General features: G+C 43.8%; 1 protein-coding gene across 1 annotated transcript; it reads left to right on the top strand.

Annotated features, from left to right (window-relative positions):
* The first annotated feature begins 425 nt into the window (after positions 1-425).
* arvcfa (ARVCF delta catenin family member a) lies at positions 426-27,159 on the top strand. Its single transcript, XM_030743327.1, has 16 exons — positions 426-581; positions 13,841-14,017; positions 14,642-15,258; positions 17,046-17,524; positions 17,611-17,794; positions 17,895-18,012; positions 18,685-18,850; positions 19,782-19,799; positions 19,941-20,012; positions 20,803-20,930; positions 21,895-22,045; positions 22,124-22,316; positions 22,598-22,709; positions 23,034-23,121; positions 24,327-24,406; positions 26,262-27,159. Exons 1-16 carry the CDS (start codon positions 561-563, stop codon positions 26,352-26,354), a joined length of 2,697 nt encoding a protein of 898 aa, XP_030599187.1. The 5' UTR covers positions 426-560; the 3' UTR covers positions 26,355-27,159.
* Positions 27,160-27,450: the final 291 nt, after the last annotated feature.

Here is a 27,450-nt window from a genome sequence, read left to right as displayed (position 1 = left end):
GTGTATGTGTGTACACGTGTTCCCTTGGACCAGTGCTACCAGAAAATATGGGGACAGCACAAGGATTGCAGGGCTCTGCACTTACCTAAGTCATCCACATGCTCGGCATCACACAGTTGATTCAGCACCTTGCTAAGAGCACACACACACTAACTGCAGTACAGATCAGAGGAGGAGTGCAGTAATGAGAGAGAGCCCCCCCATTCATTCTTGCTCAGAGGGTGTGTGTGTGTGTGTGTGTTTGTGTGTGTGTGTGTGTGTGTTAGGGTGTATGTGAGGGAACGTCTATGTTGAGCAAATGTGTGCATGGTGCGTCTAGTGTGTGTTTGTGAGAGAAAGAGTAATAGAGGCAGAGAGAGTGAGAGCGGGAGGGAGAGAGAGGGAGAGAACGAGCGGACGTGTGTTAGTGCGAGCAGGGAGGAAGGATGGCTGCTCATGTTTGAACTGCCTCAGATGCTCAAAGAGAGTCAAGGCAATATTCAGCAGAGGCAGAGAAACACAAGTCTCACTGGGGGACGCATCTTGTTTATCATTTGTGGGGAAGCAGAAAAGGTTTGGCAATGCCTGCTGAAGTGAAAGAGGTAAGTGTGTTGTGGAATGGCTCTATTTGCTCTGTACCCTCCCTCTTTTTTTTTTTTTTTTTGCCAGTTTTTTTTTCTTCCTGCAGAGAGAGAACTGTAGCAATCCACAGCTTTGCATTCTGCCTCTGTCATGATGAATGAAGGAGGCATCAGTAGCTCCATCTCCTTACCTCTTGCTGGTGGTCGGTGCGGTCTCCTTGTGTGCATGGGAACATGATGCGAAGATCTTCATCAAGTGTGCGCATGTTTGCGTGCGTGCGTGTGCATGTGTACAGATGTTTAGGCAATATTATGACGGGCTCATATTTGATTGCATGAAGAGGAGAGGTTGTTACTCTGGCGGGTGGGTTGGGGGTTGGGGGGGTTGGGGTGGGGGGGGCAATGCTGCACACACTCTGGTAAGTGCATTGCCATGATGTACTGTATCAGTGAGACATTAAATCTGACCATGCAGCATTTAACTATTTGAGGATCAGACTATAATCAGGAGTGAAATCTGGCTTCTAAAGGAAATGTTGACTAAGAATGTCCTCTCTTTCTTTTTTGTCTGGATTGTCATTTTGAATCAGTATTTCTTTTAAACAGAGCAGCGTAGCTACATCAAGCTTTAAACGTGATGCATTGCATAATGGTCCTTCTGCAGGAAACGAGCCTCAAACAAGAGGAGTTTATTAAAGCATCTGTCATCTCAGTGCAATTTGAATTCACAGTGTTCTCTAAATTTGCTTGAGCATCACTGATTCAACAGATAGTAGAGGGCAGATGAGTTGTGACAAAGTTGTGACTAATGTCTTCTGACATCAGCAGGCTGATGTCATGTTTTATTATCCCGTGGAAGCATTACTGTTTCAATCCTGCATTCTGATAAAGACAAGCTGTCTGTTTAAGCAAATTTATCCTCCACTTTGATCGCTCCAGAACGACTTTGACCCTCAGATGTAAATGCAGTCGAGGGTGCTCATTGTTCTTCTTGAAACAGATCTGTGACCAGATTGAATCATGGCTTGTGTCTGTCATGCCCTTGAGCTGGTCACCAAAATCTGAACTTAGTCAGCATTAGATCAGCCTCTGTCTCCCAAAATAAAACCCTGACTGCTGCTGGCCTCAATACTGAGAGTTGATGGGAACAAGATTCTAATCATGTCATTCTGTCTCCTGCACCACTGCACCTAACATCTATATAGTATAACTTATTTTTTTCCCCTTTAAATCTCAGTCGGATTCAGAATCATCATCTTGACCTATTTGGCTCTGTGAGCATACTTAGTGATGGTGCAGTGAGTTATTTAAATGAGCTTTGACTCACAGGGGCCTGGCCTTCCCTGGAGCTTGAATCAGACAGAGACAGCACACAGGGCACTGTCCAGCCTATTAACATCCTCCAAATCCTTAATCAAGCCTTCTGTAGAGGACAGTAGTACCCCTTCTGTCTTTTGGCCAAGCCTTCATTTAATGCTGCCTAACAATATCCAATCAGCCTCCCCCAGACGTGTTCAGGCTAGGATCATCCCCCCGCTGCCAGTTTCTCCTGGGTGACCCTTTCATCTCCTCTCCCCACTGACACATTTTGCACATGGATATGAGGGGCTCTTGTGTTTGGTGAGGTGTTTGAAAGCGAATCAGGCTCTCCTTCACTCTCTCCACACATTCAGTTAGCTGCTCACTGCAGCCTGATTTAATGCAGTGGATTTTAGTTTTCGCCTCTTGTTCACTTTACTGCTGCAGCCTCAGAAAGAGGAAAGCTTGGGGAGATTTAACAGTTTATTTTGTTTTTAATCTCAGCATATTGTGTCTGTGCTGTTGAGTGATCACAGTGAAAATTGATTTAGATTAGTTGGAGGACTTGTTGAAAATGGTTCACTGATGATGCAGTTGAATGATTTTCTTTATTATAAAAGATTTTAATTGTACTCTAATGCTTTGATTTGGGTGCTTTCATTATTGCTTGTATAATTTTAACTCTTCACTCAGAGACCCTTGAAGACTAAAGGATGTATATTAGCCATTTATTACAATAAATAGAGCCATTAATCAAATTTCTGTGGACACACTGAAAGGAATGTGAAGTTTAAAGTCAGCATAAAATGTGTTTACAGTCAAAAAGCTCCTCCGGTTATTTCTCAGACCAAGATGCTCAATAATTAATCCACTCTGCTTAATGAAACCAGTTTTGTTAAATTGGAGGGGAAATTTAACTTCTGCCTGAAATAAACACGATTAAATTATGGAAATATCCACATTTTGTACCAGAGTAGTAGCTTGGCTCAGGGCTCGGATTTCAGAGATGCTAAACTAAGTTTCACTGATTTAAGTAATTAACTGTCTGAGACTCATTCGCTGCCATTCCAGTGCTGCTCTGTTTCGTTAATGGGCCATTCACTAGAAATTCTTACTTAACACAATGTGGATGTTGGAATTTTTTTTCCAACTTAGAATGCAGACCAGTATTACCTGCATGATGTTTGAGCCAGTGGAGCTGATCTGCTAAACTATACCTGAGATGCATACTTAATGCTGAAGAACACAACATTATCCCATCCCCTTCAGTCTGAAAGCGCTGAAGATGGGGCAACATGTTTAAGCTAAAGTGATATACAGATAAAGTATTTGTTTTTTTTTTTACACATTTGTCACTTATATGTTTCAGCTCATCAAACTCATTTTAATATTAGACAAAGATAAATTTCATTAAAAAAATACTGTAACGTTGTAAACACACTTCCACAGTCGGCGATGTTCACAACAAAGGTCGTCTTTATTTGCAGAAAAACGGCTGCTGTAGGCCACAGCCACGCCAACCACAACTACAACAACGGAACAGCAACACACACACACAGGCAAGCTCTCGGTCTTTTCTCTCTCTCCATGCTGCCTTCACGAACCTCCCGAACAGTCCGAAATCCCACAACATCAACACGCTCTCTAACTAAGAGAATCGCTACATTGCCCCCCCTCACTAAATCCCTCGCCCCGAGGGATCCCGTACAAAGTCTCTGAGGTGACCTGGGGGTCTTCTCTGCCTCTGCAGCCCCCTTGTAGACGACACTTGGGGCTGTGTCTGCTGTCCTGCAGCACCCCGCTTTTGATCTGGGATGGGGTGCAAAAGTGGAGGAAGCTGGGGGGCAGTAGAAGGGGGCACAGTCAGTGAGTCTGGGGCTGTGGCTGTTTCATTTCTCAGGGGGGTCGACTGGACCGGGCGCACATCACCCTTATATGGAGCCAGCCTGTCTCTATGAAGGGCCACTCGTCTCCCCCTAGTCGGCAGCTGAACCCTGTACACCACTTCCCCCAGCTTCTCTACCACTACACAAGGCCCCACCCAGTGGCAGTCCAGCTTAGGGCACCGGCCTTTCTTCCTCCTCGGGCTGTACACCCACACAAGGTCACCGGCCCTGAAGTCTTCCCCTTTTACCCTCAAGTCATAATTCCTTTTCTGTCTCATACCCGCTTTCTCCAGCTGATCACGGGCAAAAGCATGGGCCGACTCCAGCCGGTCCTGCAGTCTCCTGGCGTATTCCGGACCCGGTACGACTACCGGAGCGTCCGGAGGCCTCCCCAGTGCCATCTCCGCTGGCGTCCGTAGCTCTCGCCCCAGCATGAGCAGGGCAGGCGTACACAAGGTGGAATCCTGCACGGCGGACCTATACGCCAACAAAACAAGGGGGAGATGCATGTCCCAATCACGCTGGTGCTCTGCAGTGAGGATGGCCAGCTGTTTCGCCAGGGTCCTGTTGAAGCGCTCGACGAGCCCATCACTCTGCGGGTGTAACGGTGTCGTCCGGGTCTTTCGCATCCCTAAGCGCTCACACATGACAGAGAAAACAGCCGACTCAAAGTTCCTTCCCTGGTCACTGTGAATGGTTTCTGCCATCCCGAACCTGGCAAACATGCCCTCCACCAGCCTGTCGACCACCGTCTCCGCCTCCTGGTCGGGTATGGCATATGCCTCCGGCCATTTTGTGAAGTAGTCCATGGCAACTAAGACATAACGATTTCCTCTGTCTGTGCGTGGAAAAGGCCCCATCACGTCCACTGCTACTCTCTCCATCGGGGCTCCCACTGCTAACTGCTGTAGCTGGGCCCGGGACTGGTCTGAGGGACCCTTGTGCGCTGCACAGAGGTCACACCGGCGGCAAAAGTCCTCAACATCCCTCCTGAGCTGCCCCCAGTAGAAACTCTGCCGGAGCCGCCGAAGGGTTTTGGAAACTCCAAAATGCCCCACCCCGGCGGTTCCGTGGGAGGCCTTCAAAACTGCCTCCCTCAGGGCCCTGGGGACCACCACCTGCCACCTCTCCTCCCCCGTAGCTGGCTCCTTCCAGGCTCTCTGCAGCACTCCGTCCTTTACTCGGAGAGCTGAAAATTTCACAAACAGTCCTTTAGTTGCAGGTGAGTATCCAGCCACTCCGCTCCACTGCGGTCTTTGACCAGACTCCACCCATTGTAGCACTGGCCGGAGGTCAACATCCTGCTCCTGTTGCGCTCTCCACTCGAGCGGGTCAATCACCTGTGCCACTCTGCAGGCCAGCTCACCTCCGCTACACCCGGAATCATGCTCTCCCCCAGCCCGGAGCTCCTCCTCCCGGGCTTCCCGCTTTTCGCAGTACCGGCAACCAGCTGGAGCACAGGGGCGGCGGGACATGGCATCTGCGTTGGCGTGGTGAGCCCCCGCTCGGTACTTCACTTCGAAGACGTATGGCGCTAATTCCTCCAGCCAGCGTGCAATCTGCCCCTCTGGCTCCTTAAACGCCATTAGCCACTGCAAGGCTGAATGGTCTGACCGGACAGTGAAGGGCAGGCCACAAAGGTAGTACCTGAAGTGACTTATTGCCCGTACTATGGCCAGGAGCTCCCTTCGCGTCACACAGTAGCGTCGTTCAGCCTTATTAAAGGTTCTGCTGAAGTACGCCACCACTCTCTCCCCCGCTGGCCCCACCTGGCTCAACACTGCCCCCATTCCGACATCGCTGGCATCTGTGTCTAGAATAAACGGCAGACTGGGGTCCGGGGTGGCGAGGGTGGGAGATTCTGTTAGGGCGTTTTTCAGCCGCTCAAAAGCCTGTTCACATCCTGCTGACCAGTCAAAGTCACTATCCTTTTTCTGCAGGCGGAACAGGGGCGCAGCAATACAGGAGAACCCCCTTACAAACCGCCTGTAGTAGGACGCCAGACCAAGGAAGCTCTTTAAGTCCTTCAAGTTTGTGGGGGTTGGCCAGTCCTTCACCGCCTGCACTTTCTCCTCCAGCGTACTGATACCCTCACCCCCGATTTTGTGTCCCAGGAACTCCAGCTCTTTCCTCATAAAGCAGCACTTATCAGGGTGGAGTTTCAGGCCCGCTGCCGCTATCCGCTGTAGAATCTGCCGCAGGGATGCCAGAGCTGCCTCGAAGGAACTTCCGTGGACCAGGATGTCGTCCAAGTAGACCAAACATTCCTGTCGGGGAATATCGGCCAGCACCTTTTCCATCAACCTTTCAAACGTGGCCGGCGCATTGCATAGGCCGAAGCAGAGAACACGGAATTGCCACAGCCCCCTGCCTGTGCTGAAAGCAGTCTTTGGTCTGGCTGCGGGGCTGAGGGGCACTTGCCAATACCCGCTACGCAGGTCCAGCGAGGAGAACCAGGAAGAGCCGGAAACCAAATCCAGGCACTCATCGATGCGGGGCAGCGGGTATGAGTCTTTCTTAGTCACACTGTTCAACGGCCTAAAATCGACACAGAATCTCATTTTGGGGCTCTTCTTCTTTTTAACCATCACAACCCCCGAGGCCCAGGGGCTGTCGGAGGGTTCAATGACGCCAGCCCTGAGCATCTCCCCGATCGCACTATCAGCCGCAGCCTGATGCGCCAGGGGGAGGCGGCGAGGGCGTGACTTCACAGGCCGTGCAGCTCCCGTGTCAATGTCGTGCTGCAGGAGGTGAGTTAAGCCTACCTCGTCTTCTGACAGAGCAAAAATGTCCTTGAACTCCAGCAGCACCTGCCACAGCTCCTCCCGCTGTGGATGATCTAAATCTTGGCAGCTACGTGTCCATATGTCCCTCACTACTGCCAGTCTATCCCCCTCCCCCATTACAGTGTGCTGGTCTGAGGCAGGAGAACCCACCACGGTGGCTAAATCAGGGTCAGGGGACAGGGGTGCAGGGGGGTAGATCGGGGGCGGAAGGTGTGCCTCATGGTGCACCCCCGCTGCTCTCGACTTGGGCGGGTGTAGGTTCGGGGCCTGTGCGGGGCGCACCAGTTCAACCATGGGGCCCCCTGGAAAGGTCAGCGTGTTATTCCCCAGGTCTAAGACACTCTGTGAGGCCCGCAGAAAGTCCAGGCCTAATATGCAAACGTCCTGCACCGCTGCCACCCACACCTCCAAGTTCACTCCCAGGCCCCCCACCTGAATAGGGACCAGTCCTTTTCCCAACATCGGGGCTAACTCACCAGTCACTGTACGCAGTTTTACTGTAGTTGGTTCCAACTGGGTTCCTACCGGCACCACGTCAGGTCTCATCAAGGTCGCAGTGGAGCCAGTGTCGACCAGAGCTGTGCACGGAGCCCCTGCCAGGGTGATGGGGATGTGACAAAAATCCCCTGCACGCGTCCAGCCCACCACCCTCGCGGACTCTGTGCTGTCGTCTGCTTCTGGGGGGAGCTGAGCCCCGCACCCCCAGCTGTACCGTTGGGCTCTGTCCACCGGCGCCCCGGCGGATTGGGACACAGAAGAAGGGGCCTGCGCCGTCCCGCCTACGCAGGCCCTGAGGCGTTTCCCTGAACACCGGCACGGTCTGGGCATCGCACGCTGATGTGGCCCAGCTGTCCGCACGTCCAGCAAACAGGAGGGTCTCGGCGAGGACGAGCACCGCGGCGTGAAGATTGTAGAGACACGCCTCGAACCAGTTCGGTCAATTCGGCCGCCCAAGCTGGCACCCCCTGGCCCGGGGCCTCCGGCACCGCAGCCCTCACCACCGGGTCATACTCGCTATGGTCGCACCCCGCAGAAGCCACCACGGCCTCCCTCTCCAAGGCCATCTCCAGGGCCTCGTGCAGATTGCGGGGGTGGGAAAGTTGAGTCTGGATGCGCAGCTCACCAGGGATAATGGCGCGGATGAACTGGTCTCTGGCCAGCTCGTTCTGCACGTCGATGGGCATGTGGGCATATGCTTTCTTCGCTAGCATCTCAATGTCATTAGCCAAAGCGCGAAGCGGCTCACCCGGTTGTCTCCGTCTACTCGTCAGTTCGGACCGCAGGACAGCAGGCTGGCCACACTGCCCAAACCGCCGCTGCAGAGCACCAACCAGAGCCCTGTAGTCACCCCTCTCCGCTGGGCTAAGCAGCAGCAGGCATGCCAAAGCGTCGTCAGTGAGGCACAAGGCCAGCTGGAGTGCTTTAGTGTCTGTGGACCAGGCCGCAGCATGCGCTAACAGTTCAAATTGAGCATGGAAGGCCTCCCAGTCAGCCTTACCGGAGTACTTGGGGGTTTTCACATTTGCCTGGCAGGGCCGGGCGCCACTATCGCCAAGCACGGGCCCCGCGCTGTTCGGGGCGGGCGTCTCCGCGCCCGCGTATATTACTGCAGTCGATGGGCTAAAGCCAGCGGCGGCCGCCAGGCCTCTGGCAGTCCGTCTGAGGCGGGCCAAACGCTCTCCGGCACTGTCCGCTCCCTCAGGACCCAGCGTGCCCCCAAAGTCACTGTCCATAGCCTCTCTCGTGATCTTCGGGCGGGCCCCGGCCACATCTCGCTGCGCTGCCATAGTTAGCGCAGGCTGTCAACTGAGGTAGCCGAAGCAGGGCTAGCCGACGGTTAGCAGTTTGACTTCTGACACCAATGTAACGTTGTAAACACACTTCCACAGTCGGCGATGTTCACAACAAAGGTCGTCTTTATTTGCAGAAAAACGGCTGCTGTAGGCCACAGCCACGCCAACCACAACTACAACAACGGAACAGCAACACACACACACAGGCAAGCTCTCGGTCTTTTCTCTCTCTCCATGCTGCCTTCACGAACCTCCCGAACAGTCCGAAATCCCACAACATCAACACGCTCTCTAACTAAGAGAATCGCTACAATACAAAATGCAATCAAGTGTTTGTGATAACTGGCCCACTCTTCTTTGCAAAATTGTTTTAATTGAGCCACACTGCTGATGAGTTTCAGATCACTGTTGTGATGCATAATCCAAGTGTGCTTGAGCTTCAGGGCATCAACTGATGGCCGGCAGAGGTGGGAAGTAACGAAGTACAAATACTTCGTTACTGTACTTAAGTAGATTTTTCAGGTATCTGTACTTTACTTAAGTATTTATTTTTCTGACTACTTTTTACTTTTACTCCCTACATTTTTACACAAGTATCTGTACTTTCTACTTCTTACATTTTCAAACAGACTCGTTACTTTTTAACACGTCAGGGAGAAGTTTGCATTTCCGGTCAGTGCGCCGTCAAACATCAAACGATCTGAGCTTAAACGGAGGAATAATAAGACATATAAGACAATCGTACTGGCGTATCCTCCATCATCTGGGCTTATCTCGTACAAAGGGATTAAATACGCAAACCCATATAATTAATGTCTCATTTATAGCGCTATAATCGGGCCGGACCGAGTCCGTAAGTTGCGCTGCGGCACATAAACAGCTTAGCTAGCGCTACAGAAGAGCAGCGAGCATGAAGGGAGTAACGTGTGGCAGGTAAATGCAACGTTTTTAAATGCTCAACAAATATCAGCAAACACACAAAGTGTGTGCAGTTTGTTACACAGCTAGCTAAAAGAAGAGCTGCTGTATTTCAGGGAGAGAAAAGACAGAGAAGTTCACTCAGAGATGGAGAAAGAGGACAGGAGAGGAAGAAGAGAGGTTAGAATTAAAGGTAAGGACTGGAAAATAAACTGAAGTATGCTGACTTTGTGTAATTCAAAGATTCTATGAAAATGCTGCAGTTTAGTGTGTAATAAATAGGTTAGCTTGTTGTACTGTATTTACAGTAAAGCTCTGTGTTGGACTGGAGCACAGTGTTTGTGTTCATGGTCAGAGTTACAGGTTGCATCAGTGCAGCAGAGATGAGTTTGAATCAAAGCTGCTGATGCTGAGATTCATTCACTGAATCCAACATTTCTACAGCCTGTATGCTGTCAGTGTAGGGGATGGAGATCAGCTCAGAGAGCTGTGAAATACTGGGTTACATCTTTGTGAATTCAGTTCATCCACACAGAGCAGTAAACCTCAGAGCAGCAGCAGCAGGTCAGCTGATCACAGTCTGCACACCAAGGTCATTTACTGCAGCTACAATAGAAAGCTGTGATTCTTCTCCCCATGCAGAGCCACTACAGCTGATCTTAGGGTTCCTCCACCTTCTGAATCCCACTGTAACCCCTGAGTATCCTCATGTCTGTGTTTAGGTGGAGGCACAGTCACCCTCTACTATGGAGGACACAGAGAATAGAGCTGTGTTTAAATTCCCTTTAACAGTTTGTGTCCTACATAACAGATTCAAGCTAAGTGCATTCATTAGGATTAAAATTTAGATTGGAATAATGTTTGCATTCTCATGTAATATTATTTTATATTATTACAATAATATATAATGAGGTTCAGTTAGTTTTACACAAAAATAGCAGGTAGAAACGTCCTTCAAAGAACTACTTTTACTTTCTTACTTTGAGTACATTTCAGAGCCTGTACTTTTTTACTTTTACTTAAGTAGAGAAGTTGAACCAGTACTTTGACTTTTACTAAAGTATTTTTTAACATAAGTACTTGTACTTCTACTTAAGTACAGAATGTCAGTACTTTTGCCACCTCTGATGGCCGGACATCACACTACCGCCACCATGTTTGACTGTTGGTATGATGTTCTTTTTATGAAATGCTGTGTTCCGACCTTTCAAAACGTTCAGCTTTTGTCTCGTCAGTCCACAGAATATTTTGCCAAACCTCTTGAGGATCATCAAGATATTTTTTTTTTTTTTGGCAAATGTGAGACAAGACTTTGTGCTCTCTTTGGTCAGCAGCGGTTTTCTCCTTGGAACTCTGCCATAGATGCCATTTTTGCCCAGTCTCTTTCTTTTTGTTGAATCATGAACTCTGACCTTAACTGAGGGAAGTGAGGCCTGCAGTTCTTTAGATGTTGTTCAGGTTCTTTTGTGACCTCTTGGATGAGTCATCGATGAGCTTTTGGAGTAATTTTGATAGGTTCACCACTATTCCAAGTTTTCTCCATGTGTGGATAAAGGCTCTCACTGTGGTTCATTGGAGTCCCAAAGCCTTAGAAATGGATTTGAATGCTTTCCAGACAGACAGATGTCAGTTACTTTGTTTCTCGTCTGTTCTTGAGTTTCTTTAGATCATGGCATGATGTGCTGCTTTTTGAGATCTTTTATCTTATTTCACTTTTTTCACACAGGGTCAGATAGATTTGGATAGCTTTTATTAGCTGATATTAAAATTTCTTTGATGCTCTGAAATGTTTAAGTATGACGAATATGTAAATAACTAGGAAATCAGGAAACAAGCAAATACTTTTACATGACACTGCATCTTTTCTTAGACCTTGAAATCCTCCTAGTAAAATGACTGTCGTTTTTTTTTTTAATATAGAAAGCTAATCTAGCTCCCTGAAGTCAGAACATTTTAAGTTTTCACAAGTGCTGAGAAAGTTGGCTGATAACTTTATCAGTTTGAATAAGGGAAGTAGTTTCTCAATTTTTAACAGGAATTGAGTGTGAAAGTTCAGGAATTGCCTATTACAGCTAAAACAAATGAAAGCACACTCCAGTGCCCATAAGTAAGAAACCAATTATGCATATATCCAGGGATTCTAGATATTTTTGATTAGATTATAAGATGACCGAAATAAGCCAACTGATTTATTTTGCACTCTAGTATGCATGTAGGGCACAGGATCCTTATTGCGGCATCCCCTTTATGTATCTCTGTATTTCTTTTTTTTTTCCTCTTTAGGCATGCTCATGGGCAGAACTGCTCTGAACCAGCTTGAGTCATTGTTTTCCCAGTGGACATTTTACCCAATTAGATTACAGTTCACCAAAAAAAATGCTCACACAGAGATATTCTGTGCTGTTTTTTTCTAGACTTATATTAGTCTAATCTAAAAAAAAGTGAGTATATTTTAATCATGAATTCAGCAGTTTATGTTTTGAATTACATAAATTATATGATAATTGAAGGGAGCTGAGCTCTCAGCGCTGAATCTGCTCACAGCCCAACATTAAGTGCAGCTTCCTTATTATGTGCAACAGCCTTAATGACACAGTATGCTATCATAATGTTTCTTTACTAAATTGTAATTTCCATGTTTACATATTGTAAAAATTATGTACATTGGAGCCTGACCAATGTGAGATTTCTGATTCTTAGGGAATAAAACATATTCTTTCTATGCATGCGGTTACATTGTGGTCAGATGTTTACAGACACTCATCCTGGGCATGAATGTCATGATAATTTAGAACTATTAATGATTGCTTTGAATTGTTAGTTTTCCAGGATGGAATGACTGCACACCATACATCTTTTATGATTAAAAAAAACAATTATTAGGTGCACCAGTTTGAATTGATTTGCGATTTTCTTTAATTCACACAGAGTCAAAACTATACATACAGGTTCAAATATATACATACACTCACTTAAATATTTTAACAAGTGGTGCTGAAGGTTCTACAGTGTAACTTCACATTATTGATGATGATCGCTACAGCTGGTAGTTTCTCTTCACCAGCATAAGACGGACTTGTTTGACAGCACTCACTGGATTGACCAATACTTGGAACAATGGGGAAATCCAAGGAACTCAGTGAAGGTATAAGAAGCAGAATTGTAGTTTTACACAAGCTGAGCTCTTGGAGCCATTTCTAAACAACTGCAGATTCCAAGATCATCAGTTCAAATGAATGTACATAAGTACAGGTCATTCGGATGAGTCAGCACTTTGCCAAGGTCTGGAAGAAGACCCACACTGTCACCCTCACCATGACAGGAAACTGAACCACGGCTTAAACCTGCTATGAACTGGAAACTGCTAGAACACCAGCATCACTCTCCACAGTATAGCGAGTTTTACATCTCCGTGGACTGAGAGGGTGCCGACCAAGAAAGAAGCCCTTGCTGCAAAACTGACACCTTCAAGCCTGACTGAAACTTGTATCTGTCCACGTTTCTCCAGATGCCTTCTGGAGAAACATTTTATGGTCTGACAAGACAAAACTTAAGCTATTTGGTTACAGTAAGGTATTTTTGGAGCAGTAAAAGTGAGGCTTTCAGCCCTATGAACACTGTACCAACTGTCAAACACAGTGGTGATAGCATCCTGCTGCCAGTGGTGCTGGTACGCTGCACAAAGTGGGTGGCATAATGAAGAAGGAGGACTACCTCCAAATTCTTCAACTTCACCTCAGATCAACAGCTAGATGGTTGAAACTTGGATCCGACTAGACAATGAGCCCAAACACACATCAAAACTGGTTTTGAAATGGATAAAGCAGGCTAACATTAAGCTGCTGGAATGGCCTTCCCAAAGCCCCAACCTCAAAATTTATGGACTACCCTTAAAAGTTGGGTCCATGCTACGAAACCAACCAATTTAAATGAACTCTGTCAAGAGAAGTGGTCAAACATAAAGCCAGAAGTATGCTTGAAGCTTGTTGCTTGGGTGTGTGTATATATTTGAGCCTGTATGTATACTTTTAACCCTACATGGATCAGAGAAAATCTCCAGTAAATTCAAACCTGTGCACCAATTCTTGTTTTTGGAAAAAGAACATTTCAAAGAAATCATTAAAAACCCCAAATTACCATGAGATTCATGCCCAAGATGAATGGATGTAAACTTCTGATCACAACTGTAAGCATATGAATATAGATATGCATACATGCATAGAATGTGCTATAGTTGCTATACTGACAAAGGAAAATGATGGGGTCATTGTTCAACATTTCATAATATAGTTAACACCATACAGTCAAGGCACTGTTTGACTCCCCATCTGCTCAGCTGTGTTGATACTCTGCTACATGTACTGGAAGTAATGGAGTTGGAGCTGCTCTGCTGGACAAACTGCTTCATAAAAATTATTCTAAATAACCTTTTCTGGATTATGTTTTGTAAAAAAATAAAAAGTTGTGATATTTCATGTTGGACAGTGCATTCCCCAATAGCACTGATTAACTAATCGGGTTGGGTTTTAATATGCATAATACACACAATCTATGCGATCAGAGACAGTGCTTTACTTGTTTCTTTTTTTATGGTTTAGGAGCAGAGTTCAGAGGGGCCCCCTCCACTGTCTCTACCCCAGGAAGCTAAAGAAGTAACTTTGGATAACCCCTCTGCTAGTGATGAACTGGACACGCCCACTTCCATCGCCTCCGTGATGACCTCGACCAATGAGAGCTCCACAGAAACCGACACCCCACAGCAGACAGACACTGAGGTTAATGACTTTATGGTCACACTTTGCTACCACCTTGTAACTTAATGCAGCTTGTTTAGGTACATTTCGATTGACTGGCAAGTCCACCGACTGTCTATTAGTCACTGGCCACAGAACTGAATCTAGTTAGTTTACATGGATAAAAAGTTATCTTACACACTGCAATCCAACAGTTAAAGTAAAAATCAATTTACTACACCAGGCAATTAAATTTCCAGCAATTGACTCTGCTTCTAAACAGTGGCTGGACCTCAAGCTCTTTCACTGGAGTCCAATCTAAACTCATTTTCAACTAAAGGGAATTCATTATCCTTTGGCAGAAACAAAGAAGTCATTATTTACTGGAGGCTCACCAAGCCAGGGATGTGCTAAAATGATGATGATTGATCATCACTATAAGAAATGGGATGTGCTGTAGAGTTGAAAACAAAATGATTATGACACTGCAGGTAACAGAAACATTTTTGGTCAACTGTAGTACATCCAAACCAAATACCTTCTGATCTGACTGTAAACACACCAATTTGCAGGGATTAAGAGGGAAGAGACAAAACTGGGATTATAAAGATTAACATAGATTCTGATGAGACTGTGATAACAGCTGTGGTGCAACAATTTCTGCAGGAGTCCAAGGCTGTGGAACAAGAGGGTGAAAAGGCCACGGCTGAGAACCAAGAATCCACAGAGATGCAGCAGGAGAACCTGCAGACATCAGCCACACCTGATCTCACATCAACATCAGTGCTTCAAGACAGCACTACCACTGAGGAACCTACTCCCGAAGCAAGCACTCTACCCTCTGAGGCTGTTACGCCAACCACAACAACCATCAGCACCACCACGACAACCCCACAACCACAGCCGGTACTACAGCCTTCTGAGCCTCAGCCAGTTAACCCAGACAGCCAGAGCACAGTGTACACCCTACCTGATGCCTACAGAGGCATTGGGGGTGACCTATGTGTAGGATATGGAAGCTTGTCTCGCATTAACCTCCATGGCTACTGGCCCGCCAAAAACTTCCAGTCGGGGGCTCACTACACCTTACCCTTCCTCAGAGACAGCTACGCCCCTGCAGGCCTGAGCAGCCAGGCAGAACAGGATGGCCACAGTGAACGGGGAGAAAACCCTCTGGACATGAAGACCAACCACCCAGCTGTCACTTACCCGACACTGGGGGGAATCCACCAGTTTAGGCCAATTACCACTATGGAGCTTCTCAGGGAGCCGTCGAGAACCAGGTAAGAGGATGGTGCATTAGATAAAACGTTGTGGATCCCACACTTGTGTCTTCACTGGTGCCTTGAGTTGGGGTCAAATACAGCTCAGTCCTTATGTGGATATTTTGAGAGGAAAAGGCAATTTGTAATATATTCAGTTCAGTTCAATTCCGTTTATTTCATTTCGATCATGTAAACAATATCCAGATGTCATTTGGGAAAAATGAAAAGAGACAAAAAATACTATACTAAATAAAGCAAAAATACACTCCAGTATCACTCCCCTTTTCTCATTCAGTTTACATATTGAAATATATATTTGTAATAGGGTCCTGCTGGTTTGTCAGTCAGTCACTGTACTACAGAGATGAATATTCTGAGTGAAGTAGCAGAGTAGGTTTGATATGAGGTCACTTTATTTAATGTAGTGTGTGTGTGTGTGTGCGTGTGTGTGTGTGCATGTGTCTGTGTGTGTGTGTGTGTGTGTGTGTGTGTGTGTGTGTGTGTAGGAAGGGCTGGTTGGAGGTGAGGGGAAGGAGGTGAAGGAGCAGTTTGGTTTATTGAAATATCAAAAAGGTCCCTGGTAATGAGTTCACCTTTTACAAGCTGACCTTTGACATTCAAAGCAAGCATAAATTCACACCGCAACAGTTTAGTTTTTATAACATGATTAAACAAAAAGGTTATTGTCATGTGGGCAAATTCCTAAAAAAATATGATAAATCTGACTTACAACATAAAATATGAGATATATTTATATCTTTATATTTATATATTTATTTACAGGATATTTTCAGAGATACACCAAATTTGAGACACATATGAAAGATATAAACAGATCTTGAGACATCGCAAATGACACATTAGGAAAAGTGCATTTCCGCAGAACTTTTTACTGCTACAGTAACAGTGTTTGTCAACACCCTGGCAACTGTTAATCATATATAGCATGATAATTGTGTACACACACACACACACATATACTATTTACCTGCAAACATCCAGATTCTGTCTCTGCCCCAGTCCAGAGTCAGCCTGGATAATAGCAAGACAGATGGACAGCAGTTAAGTAGCAGCTGGTATCAATCGTGGATGGCAGCCTGCTGCAAAGTTGATAAATAAGAACGTTACACCTGTTACTGGCTGCCAGAAGCTTTTCCTTAGCTCACACAGACAGACAGAACTGTTTATAAAAGGTACAGCACTATTAAATTTACTGAGGCTAAATCTATTAGACACATTGATTCCACTAAATCTGCTCAATTAAACCTGTTAAATTTAAAAACATTTTTGGCATTTTGGGAAAATTATTTACTTCCTTGATGAGAATGTCCAAAGTACAGATGTCATCCTCATAAACTGTAAGTCTGCAGCCAGGAGATAGTTAGTATATGTGAGCATAAAGACTGAATGTAGAGGAAAACTTCCATTAAAGGCAGAAAAAAAAAATCCTAAATTTTTAAACTTGAGGCTGCCACAAAATAAAAAAAAACAAAAAACAAAAAACACTCCAGACCAGTAAATTGTCTGACATAAAGTATAACCCCTGTGAAGGCATGACTTGTTTTTTTTTTTCTCCAGTGTTATATTTTGCATAGACTAAACCAGTGAGGTTAAACATATTGTTTATTAGACTACAGAGGAAGAGGTAATCAGCTGCTGGTACCGGCTAATTTTTCAGTGCACAGATTGCATTATTAATCTGGACGCTTAACAAGAAAGTGAATAAGTGATACTTGATATATGAGACTTATTTTTTAATCCTGATCCACACATGCATGTATGCGTGTGCATATCTGTCTCTGTAGAAGTGGCTATGATGATGCCTTCATGGCACAGCTGGAGGGGAACCTGAATCCTTTTTTCCAGGCCATGTGCCGGGCGCAGACCCTGCAGGTGCCCCACAAGCGAAGCAGCATGGTCAGCCTGGACAGCATCCGAAGAGACCCGCGCTGGAGAGACCCCAACCTGCATGAGGTGATCTCCATGCTCAGCCACCCAATGGACCCAGTCAAGTCCAATGCAGCTGCCTATCTGCAGCACCTCTGTTATGAGAATGACCGAATCAAGCAGGAGGTCCGCCACCTGAATGGGGTGCCAATCCTGGTGGGACTGTTAGACCATCCTAAAGCAGAAGTCCACCGCAAGGCCTGTGGTGCGCTCCGCAACATATCTTTTGGAAAAGACCACAATAATAAAATGGCCATCAAGAACTGTGACGGAATCCAAGCTTTAGTTAGGCTACTGAGAAAGTCCAGCAGCATGGAGGTCAAAGAGCTGGTGACAGGTACAGCTGAATTTTTCAGTCTTGTGAGGTCCTAAGCTATTTTCTCAACTTTCTTCTTTACTCCTAATTACATTCTTTCACTGCAGGCACTCTGTGGAACCTCTCATCACACGAGCCACTAAAGATGATGGTAATCAACCACGGACTTCAAACGCTGACTGATGAAATCATCATCCCACACTCAGGCTGGAGGAGAGACTTAGCAGACCCCTCCAAACTGCAGAGCGCCGAGTGGACCACAGTCTTCAAGAACACCTCTGGATGTCTGAGGTAACCTTGGCTGCAGTTGTGGCACATGTGGACAAACAGGTGGTAAATGCTTGCTTGTGATGCAGTTTGTGCAGCTGTGCAAACAAAGTTGTTTCTGCAGGAACGTCAGCTCAGACGGGGCGGAGGCTCGACAGAGACTCAGAGAGTGTGAGGGGTTGGTGGCGGCACTCCTTCACGCCCTTCAGTCAGCTGTTCTCAACAAGGACACAGACAACAAGGTTGCTGAAGTTATTACTCTTATTTCAGTTTTAAAAGTAAATAAAAATAAAAATGTAGCTTCTTGTGGTGACCGTTATTTATCAAAGCTGCATAGAAATTTAACCACAGCATGTTTAAAATTTGGTATGATAACTGGTAACACTGGTGACTCCTAATATACAACAATGTAGCTCAATATTTGTCTGAAAATTTGTCTGGTTCTCCCAGACCAGAAGACAAAATCTTTAAGTCCTGGTCATGTTGGCTTATTGCTTGTGCTCATAAGCAAAAAGCAGTAACAGTCATTTAGCCATAGTTTAAAAGGCAAAATAATAATAAAGTTTTAGAGTTTAGGGATGGGTTGTGAGTGTATTTATTTATTGATTTTTAATTTCAGGTGCTGTAAAGCATTTGAAATAGAAAATCCACCAAGAGTCGACTGGTTAAACCTCAAATCTAAGTTAATAGCAGAAACTGCACCTGATTCAGACATTTATTGCAAGTTATCGGCGCAATCAAAGTATGATAGGCTTTTTCAAAGTCCTTGACATTTTCTCAAAATTCTACTTTTCATAAGAAGAACCTAATCTAATTTTTCTGACGAGGCCGCTGAAGCTTTATTCTTTAAAATCAAACTTTCTGCACAGTCTTGTTAAAACTGAAACCATTTGCCATCACTGTCCTTCATTTAGTCGGTGGAGAACTGCGTCTGCATCCTTCGAAACCTATCTTATCATGTTCACAAAGAACTACCAGGAGCCGAGCGATTCCAGGAGCCCCATGGCAATCATCTCATCAGATCCATCGGACATCCGAAGAAGAATGAGCCTGATGCTTTTTCTGGGAAAAGACCCAAAGGTTGGTAAGATACATAAGATTATATGTAGAATTTCATAATCTCTGATTTCCATTTTTCTAGTTGATTCATGCAGTCTTGTAGTGCTGGGATTCACAAGGTAGATTTGACACTGTAAGCCAGGACTTTTCCTGCACTGCTGTGTGCAAGGTGCAGGAAAAGAGCTTAAAGCACTCTCACTAAGCTGAACATCTAAAACATATCCACAGTGATTTTCTGAAGGACTGACAGTTTATGAAAGTCAACTTAAATTCAAAAATGTTTATTCTCTCCTTCCTCCCTTTCCAGTGCCTGACAGACATTTTCTGTACTAATTTTCAGTGGGATACATATTGCTTGTTTACACTTTACAGCTGCAAAATCTTGCAAGACTCTCTGTCAAATTTTCTTTTCTTTTTTTTTTTTTCCGTTCACATTTCTTATCCTCCTTTTATGCCTCTTAGAGCCTGAATATTTCATATTCCTGCGCACGGAGGAGCTGATGATAGATTTCACTTTTGGACTGGAATGCGAGGTTCAGAAATTGGAAATAGTCCGGATACGCTTTGTTACATCAGTTATGCAATTTTTTGCACCATGTAACTGATGCAAGTACCAGGACTGCGAAAGCTGGAACATGATGTGTAACTTATGTACCTAAATAAAAATTAGAAATATAGCTGAGAATTAATAGGCTGCAGCACTCTGTGCAGGAGGAAACAACTTAATGGAGAACCATTAGGGTTTGAGTTAATAATGATTTAAAGCTTTATGGTTCTCAGCAATGCTAAAACTGACAAATACCTCCGTGAGCTAAACATTAATTTAACGAGTTGCTCAGTGTCTTGCTGCACGGAGGAGCCATGTGTTTTCTGCTGATGTGTCCTTTTTGCTGCATAATTACATTGTTCTGACATTGTTCTTTCTTCTTTCCCTTCAAATCGTATTAATCAGAAGAGTGGTTCAATCAAGGTCAGTCTGCTTATTCCTCCAGAATATTCCCATAGCAGTGATATTGTGATACAAGAATCAATTTGCTGACATTATCTCTGTCTGTGCACTGACGAACTGAAAACTGGTGTTTGTGTGCATGTGTGTGTCTGTGATGTGCAGGTTGGAAAAATGGATTTATGGACAGAAAATACAGTACATTGGATTTACCAAAACGTACAGAGCTAATGAAAGGTACACAATAATGTAATATCAGCTTTGCACTGCACTTTAAACGTAACCGACGCAGAGTATGCAGATGTGTGCTTTACATCAGGCTTTATTCTAAATAGCTGAATGTTAACTATATTAAGAAGTACTTCCACGGTTTATTGTTTTTATCAGCCATCAGTATCTGCTTTCTGTGTTACATTAGTTGCTGTGTGAGCATGATTTTGGCATATTTTCAAAGAGAATTCATTTAAATGCACAGCCACACATCAGCACCTGCACCACTTGTGGATAATTTCATTACTAAAACAAAATGGCCTGTCAGCTCAAAGACTGAAGATTTCACCTGGCGTTTGCTCAAAACACTGCATGACCCATGTGTCTTTATGTGGTATTGGATGGGGAAAAAAAAATCACAATTGTACTGTATGCTTAAATACTGTATATATGGGGATCTGGCTGTCATTAGAAAAGAGATCAGAGCAATGCTTATGCCTCCCACGCTGCAGTCGGTGAATGCAAATCAGAATGACAAGCATGTTATGGTTCAGGGTCAGCTTTATTATACTTGTCAGGCGTCTAGCAGCCTCCACTCCCCTGCCTTAGCACGAAAGAAATCTCTGCAGCAGGGAGTCAGCTGGAGTAGTAATTTCCTACCATGCATTTTCATTAAATCGATATATATATTTAGCCACTGACCTACCAACCTGCTGCCCTGAACTGACCTACACAGACAAAAGGCTTAAACATTTTCATATTTACAAGCTAGCTTGCCTTTTATTGCGAGTAATATTTCTCTGATTTTCTGTTCAAGGGTTGGAGCTGCTGTACCAGCCAGAGGTGGTGAGGCTTTACCTCTCTCTTCTCACCTGCAGTCACAACCACAACACTCTGGAGGCAGCTGCAGGAGCGCTGCAGAACCTCGCTGCAGGACACTGGGCTGTGAGTAAATGGAAGAGTTATCTCTTAAACACATGACTACAGGGGGTTGCAATTGTCAAGTTCTTAGCCTTTAAAATAATGCAGTTATAAGGTGACACCTACTTTGATAATACTTTATTTAGATACTGTAACTATGTCTCTGTATTTTTTGCTAAAGAACAGACTTAAAATAAAGTTGTACCCTAAAGAAATACCATAAGGGAATTACACTGGAGGGATTCATTTACCCTCTATTTCAATCACTACAATGCAGAGTCAAACAAGACAACCTCTTCAGGCTCTTTCTTGGGGATATGCAAAGCTTTCTTTGCTTGACTGGTTGGTTTTGTTTTTCAGGCGACATCATTACACGGCTTACTCTCTAGACTGACCTTGTCATCAGCTTCCAAAATAGCTTTTGCAGCTATGTCCCCCGAAGTGGGTCCATAGGTCTTCTAACTAATGTGCTTTGCCAACATATACTGCACCATGAATGTCACAATCAGTTAAGAAGAAGGCTGCTCCCAAACTAAAAGGACTTTTAGTTTGGGAGCTAATCATGTCAAAAGAGAGCAGGCAAAAGTGTACAGCTGGATTCCTTGTACATTTATGTATTTATGTTTATATTTTATCATAGTTCTTTGGTTTCCTTCCCTAACAAGTGAGAGATCCTTGGTTTAATCCCAGCAGGATGCACAGTTCCCTTTGGGGTTGCATCAGGAATGGCATCTGGTGTAAAAACTGCCAAATCAAACATGCGGCACTTCCCGCTGTGGCGACCCCAAAGGGGACCAGCTGAAAGTGGCTTCTTCTTCTAATTTACCTTGTAGTTATAAGATTTGTAGAGGTGGGGATATAAGTGGAAATCTATTAATTTAGGCTGACCAAACAAATACACAAATAACAAATAAATACATAAATAAATAACCAACCCATGCTGACAGCATAAAGACTTCACGCTGCTGTTTTATGTTTCCACCTGAAGTGGTCCAGCTACATCCGGGCGACAGTGAGAAAAGAGAAAGGTCTGCCTCTTCTGGTTGAGCTGCTGCGCTCAGATGTGGACAAAGTTGTGCGAGCCGTGGCGATTGCGCTTCGCAACCTGGCTATGGACAGAAGAAACAAGGACTTAATAGGTACAGGTTTCTAGCTCTGATGAACTTTTGGATCTATATGCACAGCCACGCTAACATTTTTATGGTCTCTCTTTGCAGGAAACTATGCTCTGAGGGACCTTGTTGGTAACCTGCCATGTGGGCAGCAGCATCCAGCAAAGAATCTCGAGGGGGACACAGTGGTGTCCATACTGAACACTATTCATGAGATCATCACAGATAATCCAGAGAATGCACGGCTGCTCATTCAAGGTCATGCGGTGCAGAAGCTGGTGGCCATCAATAAATCAAGGTAAAATTTTCATACTTCATATACATTGTTGAAATATATAAACTAAATAATGAGAATGTCTGATCAAATAACATTTTATTATAGATAAAACAGAAGAAAGATAGTATCACTAGAGTTTTATTGGCTGTAATATCTTCTTAGACTCCTGCCTCAGTGCACCATCTCTTATTACGAGCATCATGTCCCAGGGCATTTAGAGAGGGAGTTTAATCATCGAGATGCTACTGTCTTAGCGATTTCCTCTGCTTTTTTAAACAATATCCAATATGATGCGTTGTCAGCCAATCAGCACGGGAGACAAAGGCAGCGTCCCATGTGCTTCAGACAATATGGGCCTACAAGGACTTGAGAAACACTCTGAACAAGGCCGGCTGGAATAAGAGCCACTTTAAGGTATTTTGTGCCAATTTAAGACAGAGTCAAACACATTTTAACACAGAGTATGATCTTTCAAAGCCTTTTACACCTGGCACTGTATTTTATGCCAAATGGTTATAAGAGAGACCCAAGCAGACCTGTGCGGAATAAAAAAAAAGAAAAAAGAGAGGTTGAGCGAGTATTTTTGGGCTTGATGTAAATGCAGAAAATCAGTGTTTACCGTAAGCTTTAAGCCACTGAGCAGAAGATTTCAGTGTCGTGCCACTTCGTAAAATTAGAACATCACAAAAAAGCAAACCATCTGCCATCCAGTAATATTATGTTTTTCGTCTTTCAAAGCCCACAACTACGGGAGTGCCAAAAAAATCCAAGAGTGGAAAGCAAGGCAGCGATGACATCACCTTGCCTCTCATGGACAAAAATCAAGGTCAGAGAATTACAGCGTGCATTCCTTCCGTGAAATTTTATTAAATCATCATCTAAATGAGAAAAGTGTCCTCTAGCACGGGGAACAAAAAAGCTTTTAAGCATACTGAGGTTCTTCTCATGTCACGGACAAAGACATAAACATTTGCAGTCCCAGACTATATTCTTCTTAAACATAGCCTCAAACCAGCGACGTGCCGCCAAGGTTATCAGTGCGCAGACTCGGCTTATTAGCCTGAACAGTCTCTCCCAGAGGCAGGACAAGCTCGTGCATCGCCAGTCACATTTGATTTCAGAAGGACACCCACTTTCCCACGTCAAGAGCGACCTCTAGCTTCCCCTTAAAACAGGTTTGCTCTCTTCTCTCTCAGGGCTGTCTTATGAAATATAAACACCACTTAAACATCCTTTAGGGGGTGGTGGTGGTGGTGGGGTAATATTCTCAGTGAATTATTCCATTTGCATGTTTCCCTCTCAGCTTTTTGAATTTAAATTAATTAATGTAAATTTGTAGGGTAAAAGGTGCACCCCTTTTTATGAATTACATATACAGTATTTGATACCAACCCCCCCCAACACACACACACACACACACACACACACACACACACACACACACACACACACACACACACACTGCTTTACAGTGCAGGACCTTTGCTTTTTTTATGTTACTGGGAAAGTAACATTCATCCTAGAAGAAGCAGAAAAGGCATTAAAGTCTAGGGCTGTCCCACACTGACTGTGGCTCCCTATCTAATTAATGGTTATATTGCCAGGTCAGATTTTTAGGCTACTCATAAACTCTTATTATTATAATATCATATCTGAGTTTGCCATTATGTTCACTTTAGCGCTCCTAAAACATCAAAGGTGAGATTAAAAAGTAGTGTTTTTGCAATAGTCTCGTCCTTATGAGAGCTGGGAGAGACTCGAGTCCCGTCAGCAACCCTGAATTGGATAAGTGGTAGAAAATGGATGGATGAATGGTATTACTGTAATATTCATTATTTATTGCTCACAAGACCACAAATGGAAATTGTATATAAAGATAGTTACCAAATGGAATCTACAGCTGAAGATGCAAAGTGAAGACGATCAACGATCAGTAACAATTTCTTTTATTCCGTTCATCCTTTTCCAAAGCTCCTCTATGCAATAATCATATTGCTGTACTGCTAATATCATTTCAATTTTCTTTTTCAGATGTATATTCCAGCTTAGAGCCGAATGATAGAATTGGAGATGGAAAGGCACCTGTTGTTGTGGAAAGAGATGCTCTTCAGGTAATCCACCTTTTTAACATTTAACACTGACCTTGTTTAAATATATACCGTACTGCCTGAAGGTCTTGAGTCACCTGACATTTCTTTATATTTTGCTTCCAAGGTCTTTCAAAGGTTTTCTTTAGACATCTGGTTTTTTTTTTTTTTACACTCATTTTCAGTCCAGTCATTGTACTTGATTATATTCAAAAGATTGTTTTTTGTTTTTTTTTTGGTTGTTAAGAAACTGAACACTGACCTACGAATTATTCAAGCATAAAAAAGCAATTAACTCAAAGGATGAACCAGTGTTATGTCTACAGATAACAGACAACTTAGCAAAAAAAACAAAACAATCTTACATTGTATCTTTAGCCTCTTTATTCCTCTTTGTTCCTCTACAACATAACTTCTTCCAACTTCTTTAGTTGAATCTATGAAAAATGCCAAAGATAACACAGTTTGACAGGCATAAAATTGTATTTTTTGCACCAATAAGTTGATTCCCAAAGAGCTATTAGCCAAAATGGTGTGTGGTTGGTCCTTTAAAAGACCCACAGCAGATCTGAAAGTCATGCCCTTATGCAATAGGTAAAAAAAAATCCAGCAAAGACCTGACACGACCTGAGAGATGCATCTGGCCCTTCAGCTGATCCATCTACTGTTCACTGAAGCCTCATCAGAAATGGTCTCAGTGGAAGGGTGGCTGTCAAGAAGTCATTCTTAAGGAAGGGAAACAGGGAGAAAAGGCTGAGGTATGACAGATTACACAAGAACTGGACTGAAAATCAGTGCCAACTGGTCTTATGGGGGGATAAATCCAAATTTGACATAGTTGAAAGCTGGGTTGATACCCTTTGGGAAAAACAGCAGGCTACTGTGCACTTTTACAGGATAAAAGGCTAAATGATTCAATTCAAAACATTATTTAATGCTTTTGTGATGTTATCACTGTTATTCTGTGTTAAGATTTTACTTGTGATGTGTGTTCAACTTTCCATTGTTTGTAGAGCTGAGAACACTGGACTCCTTTAGTTATTAATCATAACAGTCCCACTTTCATTTTTCTGGGTAGCTGTTAAAATGTTTAATATAGCAAGGGAGAGGGGGATATATATATATATAAATCATCATAGTTCAAGAAAGACAAGAAAATAAATTCAGGTTACATGGGCCACACTTATACAGTCCATATTTTACTGTGATAAACTGTTTATGGAGATTACAGCAGGAACACTATATGGCAACAAACCAGCTTACGGCACCATGCAGTAAAGCTTACATTCAGTAGAGCACAGTGCAGTAATTTTTCTTTTACAGTAAGAAAGTTTTTACAGAATCTTAAGCCGCTTTCACACATGCACTTTGGACATTTTAGGAAGAATCAGATCAGGATATTTTATAAACCTGCTCACATGTAGCACACAACCTCAGATGTTCATGCTCCTCGAAATACTGGTTATGCTGTTTGCATAGAGCATGCAGGAAGCTACACATGTGACAATATAAAATATTGTCTGTGCTATTTGAAATCCAATAAAATATATATACTTTTTTTTTTACTAGGGAGCTGACAGATTAAAACCTGCTAATGTTTGATCTCTCTGTGTTGGACATTTGCATTCTCGAGTGCACTTTCTGTCACGTGATGCCTGGAAGGGTTCTGGGCTGCAGTACTTGTGCGAACGGCGCTTTACTGTACCAACTGATCAGAGTCACTACGCTGCAAAAAGAATAACAGTTGGAGTTGAAAACTGACAAATCGAGCTGCCATTTTACTGTAAATGAACAGGGAAACTGCTACGGCATGTAGGATTGAAGTTTGGTTAAAGAATTTCTTTCTTGTGACATGTTTTTCTCATGCAAATCGGCCCAGGCGATAAGTGAAAGAAAGCACTTCATCAGAGCTGGCAGGCCTGCTGTGGGCCTCATGGATAACAAACCTCCACCGCTGGACTCCTGGGTGTAAACGTAACAATCAAACCAGTTAAATCCTGCAGAGACACTTTCCACTGAGGATCCATGGACTTGTGCCATCTGAACATTCTTGTACAGACAAACACATCCACTTAAAAATGATTTCCTTTGTTTACAATAATAATAATGTGCCAAATGTCTACATGTATTCATGTTTATTTGCCAATAGATTTCATGGCTTTTCAGGATGCTGTAGGCATACTGGATTCCTGACACTCACGATGGATTAAGTATGACATATGAAATAGCCCAAATATGCAAACTGCGGTGAATCATGACTCCAAAGAATATGACATGTGCGATTTGTATTTTACTCCTTAGCTACAGTATACTTCTTATTTATCAAGCTATTCAAGTCTAAAACAATGTGGATTTGATGTTGTTCACATCACTGAGTTCTGGGTTTAAGATAGATTCTGATCTAAGTTCATTTTGAAGCAATTTTTGTTCAGTGTTTGAGACATTTAGGATTAGGGCTATCATTGACCTAACCGTCCAATATATTTGGAATTTTGTTCATTCTTAATTAATCTGAGTAGACTGTGGGTTTATTTGCCAATCTCTGTGTCTCTATTCCATTTGTTTCATGATAGGACTAATGGGATTGTACATGTGTAACAAAGGACTGTTAATATTCTAAATTTAGGCATTTATATTGTAACGTTTATTGTAATACTCATGTTATTAATTAAAAGTTATTTATGTGTATTAGCAAATACCAGTAAGCGATCCTACATTCAATACAACTCTGCTTTGCAGTGGTCCTTTTTGCATTGCGATGTTGAATGAAAAATGAAAATAAATTATGTGCATAATTTCTCACTTTTGCTTTTCTTTTTATTTTCCAGACTGAAGTTTGTGTCGTCTTCCATTTTATCAGTGTGCACCTGTTAGATTACACCCCCCTCAGTCGGGCAGATTTCTTCCTGAATGCTTAAACAGCTTTTATTGAAGCACCATTCACACTGTGACACTAATTTATTTACCAAGCATGCCAAAACTGAATGCACATTGTCTGCTTTGCACTCAGTTTGTAATTTCATGACACTCTTTTCTGCAGAACTTTGAACACAACAACAGCAGCACTC

This window comes from Archocentrus centrarchus, chromosome 12 (genome assembly GCF_007364275.1).
Source record: "Archocentrus centrarchus isolate MPI-CPG fArcCen1 chromosome 12, fArcCen1, whole genome shotgun sequence".
Taxonomy (NCBI): Eukaryota; Metazoa; Chordata; class Actinopteri; order Cichliformes; family Cichlidae; genus Archocentrus; species Archocentrus centrarchus.
Note: the sequence above shows the minus strand (reverse complement) of the source record. Positions and strands in the feature narration are given on the sequence as shown.